The following is a 19630-nucleotide window of genomic DNA, read 5'->3' as shown; positions in this document are numbered from 1 at the left end:
ACACAGCAAGCAGAGAAAACTTTAGGGCATGCTGTAGAGAGCTGTAAAGTGTGTGTGAATTAGCAACAGCACTATAGTTTCTTGTAAGTGTTCAGTAAATCCAATTGCCAATCCAAACCCTATCTATAACCACTCAAACATGTGACAATACTATAACAGCTCAGAATGCAAAATTAATTTTATCCTGAACAATATATTAACTGCATTAACTGCTTTTAAAACCCACTCTAGATGTCGATGCTGGAAAAAACAATTTATTCATTAAAGTACTTTAATCAATGAACCTTTTTATTACAAAGATTTCTGTTTAGAATACAACAGACTGTGAATCAATTTAACTGGATTCAGTAAATGTGAGGTAAAAGCATGTTTTTAAACGTTTCTGAAGCAATGAATAAGACATTTTTCTGCAATGACAAGAGGAAGAATGTGGGTACTGAAAAGTAATAGTTTTAGTCGAGAAAAAAAAAACGTGTCAATTATCAGGTATATACATTATTTTGAAAGCTTAAATAAGTTATATCAGAAGGTTTCATTCCCCTCTGAATGATTCACAGACAATTCCAGCTTTATTTTCATCTTCCTCATTTCAATTTATTGCCTATCCTATAGACTTCTCTCTTTTTATACAACTTCATTTTTGCCTCCAACAACGATCAGGGTTCCAGCATAAGAAGTATTAATTTCTTTGTGTTTCGAATGCTAATTCTGACAGAGAGATTTAAGGACCTCCTTTAATATCAGAATGAGATATTTTGTATGTTCCCTCATCTGAACAAGTGCATAGCCCCCTTTCTGGGTTATATGAAAACAATCAGTAACACTAAACATAAACTACCCATTGGCCTCAACTCACTGGATTGTGTAAGGGATGTTACAGGACAGTGACTAATACAAAAAACAGACTTTACATGTGAATGTCTGACATTCATTCAAAACACTCCTAATGTGTCATACAAGTAGAATATTATATAAAGCAAAAAGTGAATCATTGTACTTTTGGTATATGTTGGTAAAGTTCTTATATTTTATTCAGATGGGTTATTACATTAGTCTTCATGCACTAACATGCACTGACCATTACCTCATTTTAGAACCTACACTAAATACAACACACTTACCCAAAATGAGTCAAAACCAAGAATGTCATTGCTCTACATTGTAAACTTTTATAAAGTATGAAATACCATGCCTTCTAACACTTTAAAAACAAGTGACAGAAAATCGTAGATCCTGCTTTGTCTATCCAGACACTTATGCGAAATTTATGTGTATATATATATATATATATATATATACTTATTCTGAAGTTTAAGTCCAAAAATATGGATGTCACCAGTCCATTCTTGTTAGCAAACAGTAAAAATAATTACATAATTCTTCAGCCAATCGGACTCATGTTTGGCCACACACAAATTTGAGTAAACCATGAGATAAGCTATAAAACACTTCAAATAAAAATATGAAGGAATAATAAAGTACTTCATATTTTATTCTTACACAATATATTGTCACAACAAATATAGAGTGTCTGTGCAATCACATACTTTCCAACACATGGTAATTAGAAAATGAAGAATTTCCATTAAATATTTACAAACATTTAAAAATATATGACATGAGTAACACATTGTGGCAAGCAGAGCTCTTCTTGCGACCTGTCCTTGATCCTGTAGAAGAATGCAATATATTCCTCTGAAATATCAGTGAACTCCTATGGAACTACATGAGTTACAAACCAGAAGACAGTACTCTTCATAGCCATTGTTGCAAGAACTTGAAATTAAACACTACAACTGTTATTTTATACTTCATACATATTGCCAAGTAACAGTTATCCCACTTTTCCTATACACCCAACACTCAGGAACCAAGAATTCTTATGCAAGTAGATAAAGGACTAGATTTTGAAAATAAAATATTCACAATATGTATTTCATAAACTAGTCATTTTTATTATGGATTTCATTACATGCACTTCAAAGTGCCACTTCAAAACTGGCTACATACCAGATTATGGACAAACCAAACGTGACAAATGGAACATTCCACTACATGAATTTCATAACAAATAAATTAATATCAGCTTCTATTTGGAGCGAGAACTGCATATTTTGTAATTTCAACATTCACAGTATTTCAGAGTTACAGAATGCAAATAATAAGACAGCAGAATAACAGCCACAATTGATGAAAGCTAGCAGTTACAAACAAAATTCCAAACATAAAAGTCTGTAAGCATGCTTCACTTAGATATTAAATCTTGGATGGCCAATATGACATTTAAAAATCATATACAGTATGCCTTAATACCAATTTTATGGAAGCATGTTCTTCCAGTTCACAAACTACGTGTATTTATCTTAAAGCCGTAAGATTCTTTCAAATATATGCTTTTGCAAAAAGTCCTTGTCAAAGTGTTATTTCTGTTACAGTTCCAGTCACTGGGAACTACACTCATCACTTCAGCTTGTCTTTCCCAGTCATACTCACCCTAAAGTGAAATGTATCAACAATTTAAACCTTATGACACACACACACAAAAACATTTTTAATGGTAAAATGAACAGCTTTACCGATGTGAATAAAACCAACACAACATATCTAGGTATACATATTGTCACATGTTCCTTATGTGATGCGACAAATAAATTCACGCAGGTCTCAGATTTGGCAAATATGTTTATTGGCCACACTCTTCTACACTTCCAAGCACCATTATCATCCACTTATTGTCGTCAGACATTGCTTACAACACTGTTATAATTACTGCTTCTGCTATAGTTGAAGCCAAACTGAACAGTTCTCGGCAACTTCCAGAAGTCAACTAACTGTATGGTCCCTTTGAAGCTGGACTTTCATAACCTGGTCTCAGATGGAATAACTCGCACCATCTAGGAGCCTGTGGTCTCAGCCACTGTTATGCATCAAACCCTCTGTTGTCCGTTCATCTCCAGGGAAACATGTTTGTTGTTTAAGGTATTCCCAGGCAACAGCCCACTGTTATTGCATTTCCATGGATTACCAGCATGTGACATTGCTCCCTTCTAAAGGCTGTTCATCCCAAACAGCCTAATGGTACTTCCCTGCCTTCCATCTGTCCCCTTCTTCAAGGGTGCTTGACCCGAGCAGCTCCATGGTCCGGCGTTTGTTGATCCTGTCGTATCACATTCATCCCTCACTTTTTCTCTCACTCATTACAGCTGGGGACGCCGGTGCTTCTATATTACTGGTTCCTCCTCTATGTGCTATTTCCTTTTTTCATTTCAGAGGGGGTCGACCACTCCACAAGGTCCAATCCTTGTTTTGTCGTAGGCCGAAAGAAAATCCAGCTATTCACTTCTTGATCTCCAGTCCAGTCAACTTCCTGCATATCCTGTTAGATTCTTTCTTTTCCAGTCATGGCTGCTGTCTTCTGCTCCATTCTCCGATACTGTTTAATGTTTTCTTCCCTTTCCTCAGACATAGCGGCTCTTCTACATCTCGGATCCTTATGCCCTTGCTGCACTCCAGTTTCAGCTGACATCTCCTCCCTAACGTCTGTCCTCTCCGGATTTATTGTACCACACTGGGCCTGGTAAAAACTTTTCTGGCTATATTCCTCTTGCGCCATGCCAGAGTGGCATGGCGGGCCATCCCTCTGCGGGCGACAGTGAGTTTCTTGTGGGATCCACAATTTTTCCAGGTCGCCTCCATGCAGGCAACAGCCAACTTTTTTTCGGCATCCATCCTGATTCTGGGTTCATTCCTTCATCTTTCCTTTCAACCCCTACGCCTCTTCATCAGTCCTCTGACCGGCATTATTTCAGCGTCTTCTATGGGGACCTCTTCTTTCTGTGCCACCTCAGGGTTCCTGTCCAGTGAGGTCGGCTCTTTGCCTTCCAGACATGCTTCCATCAGTTCTCGGCAAGCCATCGTCTTTACATCTTTTTTGTTTTCGATTTCGGCCACCATCTCCTTGTGGCTGGCGTCCATCTTTTTTGCTTGGCTTTTGTCCTTGCAGCCATCTCTTCTCATCAGGCTTTACAATTGGCATCTGCATTTGCCTGGTTCACATTTGTTTCTTTCATTATGGCTTCCATCCTCTATCGATGGGTCCTTAACATTCCTTGCATGTGCTCTCGGTCAGCATCTGCTTTTTCTTCGTCAGTTTTGCTATCTTCTTGCATGGCCTTCAGCATTTCTAACATTTGTTCCATTTCTTCAATCTAAGCCAATCACTTCTTACAACAGCTGTGGTGTGCTTCCTTGTGATCTTAGTCCAATAACTGTTTTCTGAATCCGAGCCGTACACTTCTAACACCAGTTGTCGCATGTTGCCTATGTGATGCAACAAATAAACTCACACAGGTCTCAAATTTGGCGAATATGTTTATTGGCCACACTCTTCTACACTTCCAAGCACCATTATCATCCACTTATAACGTCAGACAATTCTTACAACACTGTTATAATTACTGTTTCTGCTATAGTCGAAGCCAAACTGAAGAGTTCTTGGCAACTTCCAGAACTCAACTAACTGTCCGGTCCCTTTGAAGCTGGGCTTTTATAACCTGGTCTCGGACGGAATAGAACACACCATCTAGGAGCCTTTGGTCTCGGCCAGTGTTATGCAACAAACCCTCTGTTGTCCTTTCATCTCCAGGGAAACACATTTGTTGTTTAAGGTATTCCCGGCACGCGACAATATAAAATGATTTACTCAGTTCAGCTGATTTATTATAAAGAAAACTATTTTCCATTTTGAATGTTAAAGATAGGCATTTTTACATTTTCACTGTCTGCTTTCTGAAAATGTCAGTCAGACTGTGCTACTGTTGAATTTGTCAAATTCAAAAAATGGCCATCACATTCACCAGATTCAAATCAGTTGCATTTCAATATTTCCAAGGAACTTAAAGCATTTAGTGTACAGAAACCACAAACAAAGACTGCAGTCCCTGGAATTACTGCAGCAAAGAAGTGAAACTACAAGGCTTCTTGTATCACACAATAATATTAAATCAGACATCAACCAAAAAAAAAAAAGATTGATTCAAGCAGTATTCTAAGAGAACAGGGACCATAATCAAAATAAATTCTGACAAACAATGTGAGTGAATTATAAATAAAATGACTATCACTAACATTCAAAATGGAAAATATTTTTCTTCCTGAGAAATCAACCAACTAGGTCAAGAAAGAAATGCTGGCTCCTTCAAAATAGTCTCCTTGGGAACGTATATAGCGATCCCATAATTTTTTCCATACTTCAAAAGCACCATGGAAGTCATTTTCCTTAATGCTTTCAAGTATCACTTGCAATTCCCTTTGGATGTAAGACACTGTTGCAAAACATCATCCCTTCAGTTTCATTTCCAATTTGGAAAACAAAGCGAAATCACAGGGAGCTAAGAGTGGCAAGTAGGAAGGATGGAGAACGATGCTGTTAGTCACAAACTCTGTGGTGTTCATGGATGTGTGGGTGGGCGCACTGTCACGATAAAGGAGCCAGTTGTGGTTGTGTGAAAGTTCCAGTCTTTTTCATTGCACATTTCCTCTCAAGCATCTCAAAACGTCACAGTAAAAATCAGTGTCAACCATAGTGTGAGGAGGAACAATTTCACAGTGAATAGTCCCCTTCACATCGAAAAAGACAATGAACATGCTCTTTGTTGAACTCTGGACCTGCAGAGCCTTTTTTGCTCTTGGTGATTGTTGACTCTTCCACTGCAAGAACTGTTGCTTTGTTTCTGGATCACAACCATAAACCCAACTTTCATCACACATTACGGTCCTAGAGATACTCGTAAAAGCTGAGTCCTCATTAGCCTTCTCTTGTAGCTCAAGATGCATGTTTACATGCCACTATTTTTGATCACTTTTCAAGAGTCGGAGAACAAACTTTGCAGAAATGTGGCACATGTTCAAATTTTCTGTTAAGATCTCCTGGCAAACTCCATGTGAGTAACTGATCCCAATGGTGTCTGCGATCACATGGACTGTTTGACAAAGGGGTTCATGGATGAGTTTTCAAATTTTTTTCAACATTTATTGTCATTTTGCTGGTGCTTGGTCACCCTGAACAATCGTTATCTTCAACCGACACTGATCCAGCCTTGAAACGTGAATGCCATTCAGAAACCACTGTCCGGCTTAAAAAATGTTCTCCAAAAGCCTCACAAAGCATTTCAAGGGGTTTTGTAATAGATTTACCAAGTTTCACACAAAACTTGATGCAGACATGTTGCTCAATTTTGCCATCCATCACAGACAAAACAAAACATAAAGTAAAAAAACACTTCTGTAAAAACAATGTGTGTTCACAGCACGGTGTCACATGGCAGACTGATGCAATAGGGGAGGCCAATCCCCTCTCATTTTCTTTCAGTGAGGCACTTACAAAAAAACAGTCTGGGAACTGTCTGATAGCACATTGTACTTAGGTATGATCTACACAACTTACACGAGTCTCATTCATAGCACCAAAGCCATCATTTTTACCACTATTCTAAAAAAAAACATTTTTTAACCTCCAGAGAAAACATTTAACAGATCTGAAACATTCAGTTCTACAAAACAATATACAAGATGCATCTAAAAATGAAGTGACAGTTGTGACCAACAAAAATGAAGCAAATACATTCTCTTATATACAGTTACAGTAATAGTTTCAAATTCAATTCTGATTCAGTCTTTGGAGCTTTCACTGTAACAGAAGCACAAGCTGAAACATAAAGCGGCAATTTTGATTACAGATATGGTATGCAAATTTCTTCACATTGTGTTGTCCTTTTGATTGGCCACCCCTTCATTAAAAAGTAAAAACAGAAGCAAGATACCAAAATTTGCAAGGAAGCATATCAAAGCTTACCAGGCCCCTAGTCCAGGAGTTTAGGGCATCAAGGAAAATAACAGTGAGAGGCAATTAGCAGATGAAAATGAGGCACAAACAAAGTACTGCAAGACAAAACTGAAAAACTGTAAGGTACATGGGTTAACAATGTGCATGGCATAAGAGTTTCACAAATTCAGGATTAGTTGCCAACACTACACTGTATTTCTGGCACCTCGAACAATGTCAAACATATTATTACAGTTGACTCTTTATAGCAACAAACACAGTACAACATAGTAAAAAATTATGTCAATTGACATACTTTACACACTACAATGCTATGTAGAGAAAGCATTAAATTAACTGGTCTCAGAACATCAGAATATAATGACTTCAAACAGAATGGCAAAGGACTGGAACTCAACTGTTACTGGCAGGATAAAATATTCCAAACAAGTGCAGCAACCGAATAAAACATGACAAAATGTCTGAATACTATTGTTCCTTATTCATTAGTGATTCAAATTATAGAAACCTTCAATTACAATTCAAAAGAAAAAACGTCTGAGAGATTTCAGATCTATTTTGATTGGTGATTCCCCAAAACACACAACATTGTTTATGAAAACAAATTTAAGAGAAGAATTTTACTGTAGGAAAGAGATGTTCAATCCTAATAAAAGAAAGAAGCATGTGACACCACAAGGATTTTCATTTTGATACTATGTGAGGTTAGGGTATATATTGAAACTTCTCATTCTGCCCTCTGATACCTGAAATTCATCCAAATGAAATAATTCAGTTCCTACTGCACAGAAAATGCACTGCATCTCCATTAAAAATACCAACCAGTTAATGCTGTTCTAGGGAAATTTCACTGTTTATTCTGAGAATTATACAAAATCCATAAATACACTCTGTGGGCAGTACACAATATAGTATTTCAATGTTAAAGCAATGGTACACTTTGTGATCACTGTACTTTAAAAGGTTAACAGAGAAATTAAGGGTATTTTTATGAAAGACACTGTCTCCAGCCATTGCACCCTATAATATACAGTGGAACCTCACTTAACGGGCATAATTCATTCCAGGATCTTACTTGTAATGTGAAACACTCGTTAACACATTGCGGACCGGTGGTTTAAACATTTAAATCACCCTGAGGACCGGCGTTTTTAAACCTACTACCCTAACTTGTGCACTGTTCACTTTAAAAATTAATATAAAATCTCCTAAGTAATATTATGAACTGAAATTTTTGGAGAACACTTACCAGAGCTCCTAGAAGTGCTTGCGCGTGTGATATCTCTGGAAACATTCTCCTTTGTGAAGAGGCATTACGCAGAAGTTGCACATGTAGGCAGTTCTACTCTTCTTCTTGTGCTCTGCGCACACACGGCACTGCCTAGAAGGGTGTTTCTTCTTGCAATATTCACTCTTCACAATTTTCACGAGAATATGTTTCCGCATATCACCCAAGAGTCGGCCAGGGGGGTCTACTTGAGGCCTCTGGCGGGTGCGAACAGATGGCCCCGGCTGCACTACGTCTGTGTCTGATGCAGGTACTGCCGCCACCGTGACGTCAGTAGCCCAAGCTTTTGCCAGTTTCAACAGAAATGCTTTGTATTTCAAAGTAGAATTTCTGTTCACCTTTTTGAAAACCATAAATGAATTGAAAATTGCACAGTTTATAAGCCACAGTGCAACTTTCTTCGTCCATTTTACTGTTTTCCTAGGAAGGGAATAATAGGCCAAGAACTGGTCGGCATTATCAACTCCTTTCATGAACATATTATACTCGGAAATACAAAGAGGCTTCTTTACTTGCCCATGTCGTCTTTGAACATCAACCACGCTCGAATTGTGAATAGTGGAAACCATATTCACAACGCGAGTATCCCTCCAGGACTGAAGAAGAAAGTCCCCCTTCCGTCAAAGAAACTATCTCCAAAAAACAGTGACGCAACTTCAGACACGTCCGTTGGGTCCGATGGCATCTGCTTCACCCCCGAATCACCAGTAAACTTTCCCAAAGTGGGGGTTTTGTCCACTTTATCCCATGTAATTGTCCCGACACTCACACTTTCAACGGAGCTCTCACTTTCACTTGACACATTTTGGGCAGCCCTGTGGCCCCCGTCACTGTCACTGTCACTGTCACTGATAATGGCCTCACTATCAGAAGATGAAGCAGTTGGCAAATCTGATAGCTCATCGGAGAACATATCTAATATTTCCTGTCCTCCGAGAGATCGCAACTGCTTTCATCTCTGAGCCATGTTAGCTGCACGGTTCATACGTGCAAGCTTGGATTAGAACAAAGCCAATTTTGTTTAGGTTGTGACAGGAAATGACTCTGGTCAAGTTACTAGATAAGGCAGCAATCATTCCCGAGGTCATCTACGCAGTAGTTACAATTCAACGAAGCCACACAGCAATATATAGCGTTTTGCAACATAATGTGACCGTAGAGGGCCATATGGCCCGCCCGGTCCGCAACGCTTGGAAATGTAGAGGGCCATATGGCCTGTCCGGTCCGCAATGTGTTAAGCGAAACAATTTTTCCCATATAAATTAATGTGAAATATGATAATGCGTTCCATGCTGAAAAAAATACTCAACAAATTTTATGTATAACGTTTATTCAAAGAAAATTAAATATACTGTGACATGTTGCGCTATGGAGGACACCCCCCTTCCTCCCCAGTGGTGACTTGGCATCAGAGCGCTGTCATTACTACGACAACAGGCAAGTCAACACTCCTTCCCCTACCCCGCCAGTGGTGATGTAACACTTTAGGAGCGTTGCCGTTGCTACGGTAATAGGCAAGTCAACAGCCCTTTCCTTGCGGTGACGTAACACTGGATGCCGCGGTTGCTATGAAGCCATAAACAACTCCCGGCAGCGAAGCCCAGCAACGCCGGTAACATGCAACTAGGCAACAAGGAAGCAAGGGGTTTCCCCGTTGTCCGGCTGAGGGTTTATAAGAGAACTACACTGCCTACAAAGTCAGTTGAAGTGTAGCAACCTATGAAGTGAGTTAAAATGTAGCAGCCGCCAAAGACAGTTGGAATCTAGCAGTTGTAGCAGAAAGAAGAATACCGGAACGTGTGATCAGAAGTGATAGCATGAGAAGCAGATGCTTGGCTCACCAGAGAAGTAATCGGGGGTGTGTAAAACAGTGACACTGGAATAGCTCCCGTATCCTACTGTGAATACGTGTAGACTACTGAAGGTAGAGTGAAGAGATTTGTGTGTAGGGTTTGTAAAGTGTGTAAACCCGTGACAGTGTTATAATCAATTGTAGCCAAGACTTGTAGGTTGTTAACCGTTCAGCGTGGTTTGACGTGTATGTTTCGTCAGGTATTTAAATCGTCTGGGGGGGTTCGACGTCTATGTTTTGTCCAGCTGCACACCTATGTTATAACGCCCATAATAATTGATGGTTTTGCTGTAGATTGTTAGATTTTTCGCTGGCCTGTTGTCACAAGTACTATATATAATGAGGCATTTGTTTAGGTGCGCTAAGTCATCGTTACATATGCCTGTCTTGCAGCAAAGTTCCTGTTGCTCTTGGGAGAGGTTTAGTCGTTCAATCTGTTATGAATGGCGTGTTTTCTTTCCTATGAAGTTATAAACAGCAGAGACGTGATATGTGCTGTGTTTATAATATCATATTGCNGAATTCTTAGAAGAGGGATGTCCAAAAATTTATTCTTGCAAGATCGATTGATTTCGCACAGTACATAGCACCCAGTTCTTAGAAAAACGCCAGGAATTAAGGCAGAACACTATGGTCACCCCCTATGACGATACTGGTGTGTGCGGGGTGGGAAAACAACTCATTCCTTCATGTATTATCGCTCCAGTTGACGCCATTTTATCGTACTGACCTTGGTGGTCGTTTCGAGGGATGACCATAAATATTTTTTTTGAGCCAGCTAAGCTCTGCTTTCGTGCACTACATACCAGCCAGTTCTTAGAATAACTTCATGATTTCTGTGGTCACCCCTACGACATCTAATGCAGCCAAAATGGATGGAATATCAAAGGCATAGCAACAACCCCTTGTTATGATAACTCGTAACGTTGAATTTACTGCAGCTGACCTGACTAGCTAAACTGCTCACGGAAAGACATTTCCTTGAACTATACCCCTCACGGGGAAGAAGGCAAAACCGCACAGAAGCTGTGTGGTTAAAAAAAAGAGCAAAAGAAAAGATACACAATATTGGAACGGTGAATGTGGGGCACCGTTGGGTTAGACGAATGCTTCAAGGCCTTCCTTACACTGCTCAAATTCTGAACCACCTGCTTCCTTTGCCGAGATACCGGGCACTCATATTATAAGGTAAGGTTATAAAAACCATCTTTTAAGATCATTTTAGTGAAAGTTTCATGCTTCAAGGCATATTATTCGCTGCTCAAATACTAAACAACCTGCTTCCATTGCCGAGATACAGGGCGCTCATATTATAAGGTAAGGTTATAAAACCACCTTTTAAGATCATTTTAGTGAAAGTTTCATGTTCCTATCTCATATAATTTAAGAACAATGATGAATAAATCATTTTCGAGCAAAATTTAAATGGCCGACTGAATATATTACCGCCGGAGAGACACGGCAGCGGAATTTAAATAACCGCGCGAAAGGGTTAAATAAACCAATTAACAATCCGAACGGCGTCTTCAGTGGCAAAAACACGTTACAAAGGAGCGTGAATCATCTTCATCTTTTCTTCTATGTGGAATGAACCAACCTGGAATGCAAATTCGATTTGCAGAAAACAAAAAAAGAAAAATCGAAACAATCAGTTTATTATTTATGATACATATCTAATTCTTTTTTACTAGAAAGCTGTCTAGAGACATTTGTTTTTGCCGACGCTTCAAAATTTGGTGAAAATGCGACACGGCATTATCATTAAATAAAGTTGTAGCACGCCGATGAAGTTCTCTGCTGCCTTTGTGTTGGAGCTTGCTGCTTCACCGTGCCTTACAATGCTGTGGATGCCGGTTCGTCTCTTAAACTTCTCAAACCACCCACGGCTTCCCTTAAATGCTTCTTCTTTGGCCATTGATGATCTTGGCGTCTTCTTAACGAGGTCGGCGAAAATCACTTTCGCCTTCTCACAAAGGATATGCTCGTTAATAGTGTCGCCTTGCAATTGCTTTTTGTTAATCCATATGAGGAGCAACCTTTCAACATCATCGAGGATACATAACCGTTGCGTAGATATTCTTGTCACTCCCTTTGAAGCATCTATCTCCTTAATCTTGTCCTTGTTCTTGAGGATAGTGCAAATTGTTGGTGTAGACCAAGTGTATGTACATGCTAGATCAGCCATGCTCACACCTCATTCTCGCTTTTCAATGATTTTACGTTTCATTTCTATGGTTATTTTTATTCTCTTATGGCTGTCTTTTTGTGGCTTTTTCTTCAGGGACATTTTTGCAAGGGTTATTAAACTCTGCACAAAAAAAAATCACAAATGATATGTCTGAACACAAGTTTGGAAAAATGTGTGATCACAAGCGACACTAAGATGCTAGCAGAACAAGTGCTAAACACAGACTGATGTAGCAAGCGCACAATCCGGGACTTCCCCTCTCATCACTCGTTATGCGAAACGTCGCTTGTTAAGCGAGTCATTTTTTTTACAATTTGTTTTGCTCGTTATGCGAATTACTCGTTATGAGAGGTGCTCATTAAGTGAGGTTCCACTGTATAAGTAAAATCAGGACTGAATTTCATCAAGTGCAATAATGTTTTAATTTTATTACTAAAAACACCATTGCACTTGAAGGAATTTAATCCTAATTTTACTGATAAATTAAAGCTGATTTCACCTCGAATTGCAGGCTAGTCTACCACAGCATAATGCAGACCTATCCCATGTCTAATACCTCTATGTCATTTGTCTTTCATTTTTCAGAAATTTTAATTAGAAACAGAAAATGGCTGGTAATGTTAATTATGAAATATTACAGGAACACTGAAAATCACTTTCCTAGATGCTTCAAAATACGAGTATATTCAGATTCTATATTGAGTGAAACACAAAATATGTTCATGTGAAGTAATAAGATAGTTCATAAGGTTCAGTTTTAAACCTCTCATTTCAAATTTTGTCCTCCACTGAAAATTTTACACTGTTATTCTACAAGAACACAGTTGCAGCTTATCTTCAACATACTTCAAAGCAATCAATATTTAAAAATACCAACAACACAGAGTACCAAATAATGAAAGTTACTATTCACCTCTACCCAGTCAGCTGCCTTAAGAGCTGTAATCTCTGCAAACAGCCTGTTCACATGCTCAACTTGGAGCATAACCATATCCCAGAATCCTGCCAGATCTTCACTGGTTGTTGGGAATGGCTCTTCTGAATTCTGTGCCTATTGGAAACAACAAAATATATGTAAAACTGAAGTAAACCATCATTATTCCAAAATGGGGTAACCTAAATAACTCAATAATTCACAGCAGCTCTCTTTGTTTGCCTTTTAGAGACAAAATATTTCTGTACATTATTAATCCTTCATTGCATACTGTCAAATACACATATAATAATGTTAAGAGCAGTGTCATCTGTAAGGGTGGATGGGAACCATAACATTACAGTTTGATGTACACTGTCTTTCCTCAGTCTTTTATACTATTTTCCATAACTATAGTAAAATCCCCAGCATTTGGCACATACTGAGAATGGGGTGTGCTGGTTAAATGAATCTGCAAGTTGCATGAGAAAAGACTCCTACAGAACCCAACTTTCACCCCTTCCCAGTCTTTTAATATTTCCACTTTCTGTTTCGAAGCCAAAACATCAGGTTTTTGCTTTAGTTCCTACATGAGAGTCTTCTCAGGTGACATGAACAGAATGACTGCTGAAAGCATTTGCATATACTGTAATGCAATCACAAATTCAACTAGTCCCAGCAACTTTATCCTCAGGGAAAGAGTCCCCAGTATCCACTGTATAGCAGGCTGGGTGGGCCCCAGAGGTGGTCTAGACACAGAGGAGAACAGGAAATTCTTTTGCCTCCACAGGGAATTGAACACAGGCCATCCAGCCCATAGCTCACCGCTATACCAACAGGTATTTCAGCTCATTATGTTTAGTAAAATTCCAGACAACCATCAAGCGCTATTTATGAAGGCTCTTTACTTTGCAAATAAACACAGAACCAGGCAAATTCTCAGAAAACAGTGTTAAACGGAAGAACAGCTAGTTTGCAGCCACATGATCACAGAAAAATATATCTACACACCAGAACTGAACCCATCACCATCGCTAATGTATGATGTTTATTTCCTGAATTAAGATTTTTTCTTGTGTATTTTCACTATAACTGGCTAGCTCGGGAAAAGGTGTTTCCCAAGAGTTGCTAGAAATGTAACTCACAATGTTCTTGTGGCACAGCCCTTCAAACTGCTGCAGTTTCTGTCGTATTAGCAATCTCGCTTGCCCTGAGGCAGAACGTAGCTTTCCTAAAGCTTCCTCAGGCAGCAATTCTCCATTTGCCAAGTCTGTTTCTGCAACTTCCACAAGTCCATTCAGTCTATCTATCTCTTGCTTCAGCAACTAGAAACCAAAAAATAATGGGCACTTTCAAGATTACTGGAAGTAAAAGTATCAGTGATATTATTATACAATCAAATGCATAACCAACCAAATTACTGATTTTACTATTTGCTGTAAGATTTAACTCCTTCCTGAACATATTTTCCTTATGTCTCTACCACAACCAGATGTATTTCTGAGACATCTGCATTCAAGGATTTCCAGAATGAAAAAAATCGTGTTTGAAAAAATAACTGTAATTTTCACTTTAAAATTTACACTTTCTTAAAATTTTTAGAGAAATATTAAGACAGGAGTACTACACAAACTGTATTAAATTAATTACACATGAAACTGGTATAATTTCATAGACTTTTCATATATATTTCACAAATTTGCAATATAACATACACAGAACTAGAAAAAGGTATAATGAATGAGGCTGAATCTTGAGGAATTATTCTATTTCAAGGAAATAGCAGCTCCGATTTAGAAAACCGAAATTAACGGCCGTGGAGATTTGTTGCGCTGACCACACAACACCCTCTATCTGCTAAAGTTGCCACTAACTTTGCTGACAAGTGGCAGCTGCTAGGTTGGTATAGTTCACTTGCAGACTAAAACCACGGAGTTTGTTTTTCTTTGTTATTCCCATATATGAATGTATAAGGGGTGGGCCTTCTCAGCCCTTGCACCGCAACCTACAGTGGTCTATTGTGCTTAATTCCCATATATAGTACCACATACATTAATTGCGATATATACCAGCATATACAAAAATAAAGCGGCCTCCGTAGTCTAGGGGTAACGTTCCCACCTCGTGACTCAAGGTACGCGCATTCAAACCCGGCAGAGGTCGTGGAATTTTTAAGGGCGGAAAAATTCAGGGAACAAGTCCTCCAGGAGGGACTTTAAGCCGTGGGTCCCGTGTTGTAGCTTCACGGCATGTAAAAGAACCTCATGTCTCAAGGGGACCTCTGAGCCAAATTCTGGGCATTTCCCGCCCAACAGTAGTCTCTAACGCCTCTGGTAGATGGGGGAAGAATCGAGATACCGCTGAGCAAGTTGAGGCCGAACTCGCTGGCTGAGTCGGGACTGATGAAACGCACCAGTACCGGTAGGGTATAGAGACTGGTAGAATATCACAGGGGGACGCACAATTGACCAATACTGGCCTAAGTGCATGGGGAAATCCACCCTCTCCAATAACAACAACAACAACAATATACAAAAATATCAATTTATTCTCTTATCACATAATATATGAATTTAAACCAAGATGTGTTGTAAAAAACACAGCAAGTGTTCATTCTGTGCAATAATAAAAAATATAAAACCTAGTATAACAAAGATTACTGCCATCTGGGATGTAACACTGCAGTCAGGTATAAATTAATAACATTTTGGAAGAACCCCCCCTCCATCTTTAGAACAGAAGAATAAGCAGTGTGGCATAAAAACACTGAATCTTGTTCATTATGACCTTTGTCACCAGCCCATTTATTCAGTAGCATGTTTCAGAATTGCCCTTATCACAAATTGGTAATTAGTCTTTCAGCATTTTGTATATATCTACATTAGATAGAGCGGCCATGGAGGAGCATGTATTTACGCAAAAAGAGGTTTAGAAACAAAAGAAGTTAATTATTTCCAAGATATGAATAAGGTAAAAACTTTGAAATGGCGGTGATAGAATTGTTGGCTTATAAAATTATTGTAATTTGTATATATAGATTACCTGATGGAAATTTTAAAGAATTTTTAAGGAAAATTGAACTAGCAATTAAAAAATGAAGTATGAAAGGAAAACAGTTAATCTTATGTGGGGACTGGAATATGATTTTTTTTTGCAGGAGAGTGTAAAATTAGTTGAACTAAAAAATCTTTTGCATGTTTATAATTTGGTAAATACAGTAGAGGTTCTGACTAGAGCTACAAAGAATACTAAATCATTGATTGATATAATCATTATAAATAATAGTAATTATACAAAACCATCAGTAGTAATGGATCTAGGTTTTTCAGATCATTATGCTCAAGTATTATCTATATGTATTGAGAATTTTGTAAGGAGACCATTAAAAATTAGGAGGAGAATGTTTAATGAAGGAGGCATGGAAGAACTGCAATATATTTTAAACAAAGAATCATGGCAAGATGTGTTTTTAGAATCCGATGTAAATGGGAAATTTAGGGTTTTTACGGATACTTTCCATTATTACTTTGATATGGTTTTCCCCTTAAAATTATTTAACCAGAGTAAACAACAAAAGAAAGGTTGGGTTACTCAGGGAATAAGAAAGTCCAGTAAAAGGATGAGTTGGTTGAATAGTTTGCAAAAGAGAATAAATCTTACAGGAAAAGAACGGGAGTATATACATAAATATCGAATGATATATGAGAGAGTAATAAAGGAAGCTAAGAAGAGGGAGAATGATAGGCATATCATGCAAAAAATAAAACTAGAGCAATGTGGCAAATAGTGAATAAGGAATTAGGAAATAACCTGCAAAGGGAACTGGGAATAGAACTAAAGTGCGGGACAAGGAAAGAGGCTAATCCATAGCATATAGCTGAAAAGTTTAATTTATATTTCATGGACATAGTAGGAAAGCTTGTCAAGCAAAATAATAGTAAGATTTTGTGCTGTAAAACACCACAGAGAATAAATACCTGTAATGAAACCGTGTTTATTTGTCCAGTGACAGAAAAAGAGATTTAGAAGTGGTGAAGAAATTTAGGGGGAAATTTTCAGCAGGTACCAATGAAATACCGGATTATGTGGTTAAAAATGTATAGAAGCAGTTAAAATGCCATTAGCCCATATTTATAATGCCTCTCTAGAAGCAGGTATTTTCCCAGAGAGATTTAAGATAGCAAAGGTAAAACCATTTCATAAAAAGGGAGACAAGAAGGATATGAAAAATTATAGACCAATATCCCTTTTGTGTGCTTTCTCGAAAATCTTCGAAAAGTTGATGCATAATAGGTTACTCTCCTTTTTGACAAGAAATACCATATTAACAGAGGCCCAACATGAATTTAGGATGAATAGGTCAACTGAGATTGCAATATACTCTTTTCTAGAAAACATACAGGAATCAGCCGAGAAAAAAGAAAAACAGGTCAGAATTTTTTGTGATTTAACTAAAGCATATGATGCCATAAATCATGACACCTTACTTTCTAAACTACAAACATATGGAGTTAGAGGTGTGGCAAACTTATGGTTTAAATCATATTTGGCTTACTGGAAGCAAGTTGTTGAAATAAGTTGTGATGGCAAAAAATATACATTGGCTCCAAGAGAAATTAAATATGGAGTACCACAGGGTTCAGTGCTTGGACCATTATTATTATTATTATACATAAATGATCTGCCTTTGAATATTGTGATGTGTTGCGCAATGGAGGGCACCCTTCCCTCCCCAGCAGTACGTGGCGGCATCGTAGCACTGTCGTTACTATAGTAATAGGCAAGTCAACACCCCGCCCCTCTCCCCGCGTTGACGTAACACACAACGCCACAATTGCTACGTACCCGTAAACAACTCCCAACAGCGTTGCTATGTAACAGGCAGACACTGCGACTATATAAAGGAACTACACAGCCGCCGAAGGCAGTTAAAGTGTATCAGCGGCCAAAGACAGTTCTCCTGTCAGCAGCGAACAAGTTAAAGTGTACCAGCCGCCAAAGACAGTTCTCAAGTCAACAGTGAACGATTTCTCAAGGCAGCAGCCTATGAAGCAAGTTGGAATATAGCAGCCGTTGCAGAAAGAAGAACCAGACGTGTGTGTAATTGTGTAATTGGGAGAGTGTGATACAGTGAACTTGTATAGCTCCCGTAACGAAATTAATACGTGTAGACTACTGAGGACAGAGTGAATTGATTATTGCGAATAGGGTTATAAAGTGTGAAACCCCGCAACAGCGTTGTAATTAATTGTAGCCGATACTGGTAGGTTGTTAAATAAACCAGTTAACAATCTGAACGGTGTCTTCAGTAACGAAACACATTACAATATCAAAGAGGCGTTTTGCAGATGATATAAATATTTTGGTAACAGCTGAAAAGGGACTTATCCTGCAGCAAAAGATAAATAAAGTCATGAATGAGCTATATGGATGGTTCAATGCAAATAATCTTATATTGAATACTGAGAAAACAATAGCAATGGCATTTCATAAGAGACAAGAAAGAGATCTGATGAAACCTCAAATCAAATTTGGCAAAATGGAAATCTCCTATAAATGTGAAATGAAATTTCTAGGTACACATGTTGGTGAGCATATGGAGTGGAAAGCACATATGATGTTCTTAAGCTCAAAACTTCATAAAGTCTGTTACATGATAAAATCCCTTAGGGATGTAACAAGCTGACAGATTATAAGGAGTTTTTACTTTGCTCACTTCCATACTTATTTGAAGTATGGTTTAATTTTCTGGGGTAGCAACCCAAAAGTAAAATTATATTTAAATTGCAGAAATGAACTGTTAGAATAATTAGTGGTGTGATTAGATTAGCATCATATAGACAACTTTTTAAGGATTTAAAGTTACTTCCACTACCTTGCATGTATATATTTGGAATAGTATGCCATGTTAAACTACATTTAGAAAAGTGAGAACAAAATAACGTAGTTCATAATCACAATACATGCCAGAAGTTAAATCTCCAAGCTCAGTTTTGCAGAACAAATGCCTATAACAAAGGAGTACTGAACATGGGAATAAAATTGTACAATAAAATACCAAATAAAATCAGGGAGATAGAAAAAATGAGACAGTTTAAAAAAGTAATGAGGTCATATTTGGTACAACATACGTTTTATTCTGTAGAGGAATATATGTTAAATTAAAGATAGTATGTTTGTGAGAGGGGGATATTTATTTTTAATTATAGAAATTGAACTACTGTATGTTTAATTTTTATGCAACATAAAATCAATACAAAGTCCGTCGAGTGTAACAATGTTTTTTAGGTCACTTCTTTCTCACTCTTGCCTTACATGTTTCGGTTTTAGTAAAACCATCTTCAGAGGCACATGGTACTAACAAGAAAACACTGGCGTTGTTTAACTGTACACAGTATATATGCTGTGTGGGCACTGCTACAAATGTCGATGTGTAAAAGCACAACACTAGCTTGGAGTACTGAATGCACGTACAGAATGCACGTTCAACCTTCGCATTCCATCCGAAGTTGCCCTCGCGTTAAAACATCACTATTAAAATATTT

The 19630-nt window shown here is 38.1% G+C and overlaps 1 protein-coding gene across 2 annotated transcripts in view; it reads right to left on the bottom strand.

Annotated features, from left to right (window-relative positions):
* LOC111874590 overlaps nucleotides 1–19630 on the bottom strand; it is a 74296-nt gene that overhangs the window by 4426 nt on the left and 50240 nt on the right. For both annotated transcript variants that reach the window (XM_033755517.1, XM_033755518.1), the window contains exons 10-11: nucleotides 14231–14410; nucleotides 13086–13223 (exon numbers count right to left, since the gene is read on the bottom strand). In XM_033755517.1, coding sequence (XP_033611408.1) covers nucleotides 13086–13223; nucleotides 14231–14410 — 318 coding nt within the window. The remainder of the gene's footprint in view (nucleotides 1–13085; nucleotides 13224–14230; nucleotides 14411–19630) is intronic.

The sequence above is a fragment of the Cryptotermes secundus genome, unplaced genomic scaffold, assembly GCF_002891405.2.
Source record: "Cryptotermes secundus unplaced genomic scaffold, Csec_1.0 scaffold1394, whole genome shotgun sequence".
Lineage (NCBI taxonomy): Eukaryota > Metazoa > Arthropoda > Insecta > Blattodea > Kalotermitidae > Cryptotermes > Cryptotermes secundus.
This window is presented reverse-complemented; position numbering and strand designations above follow the sequence as displayed.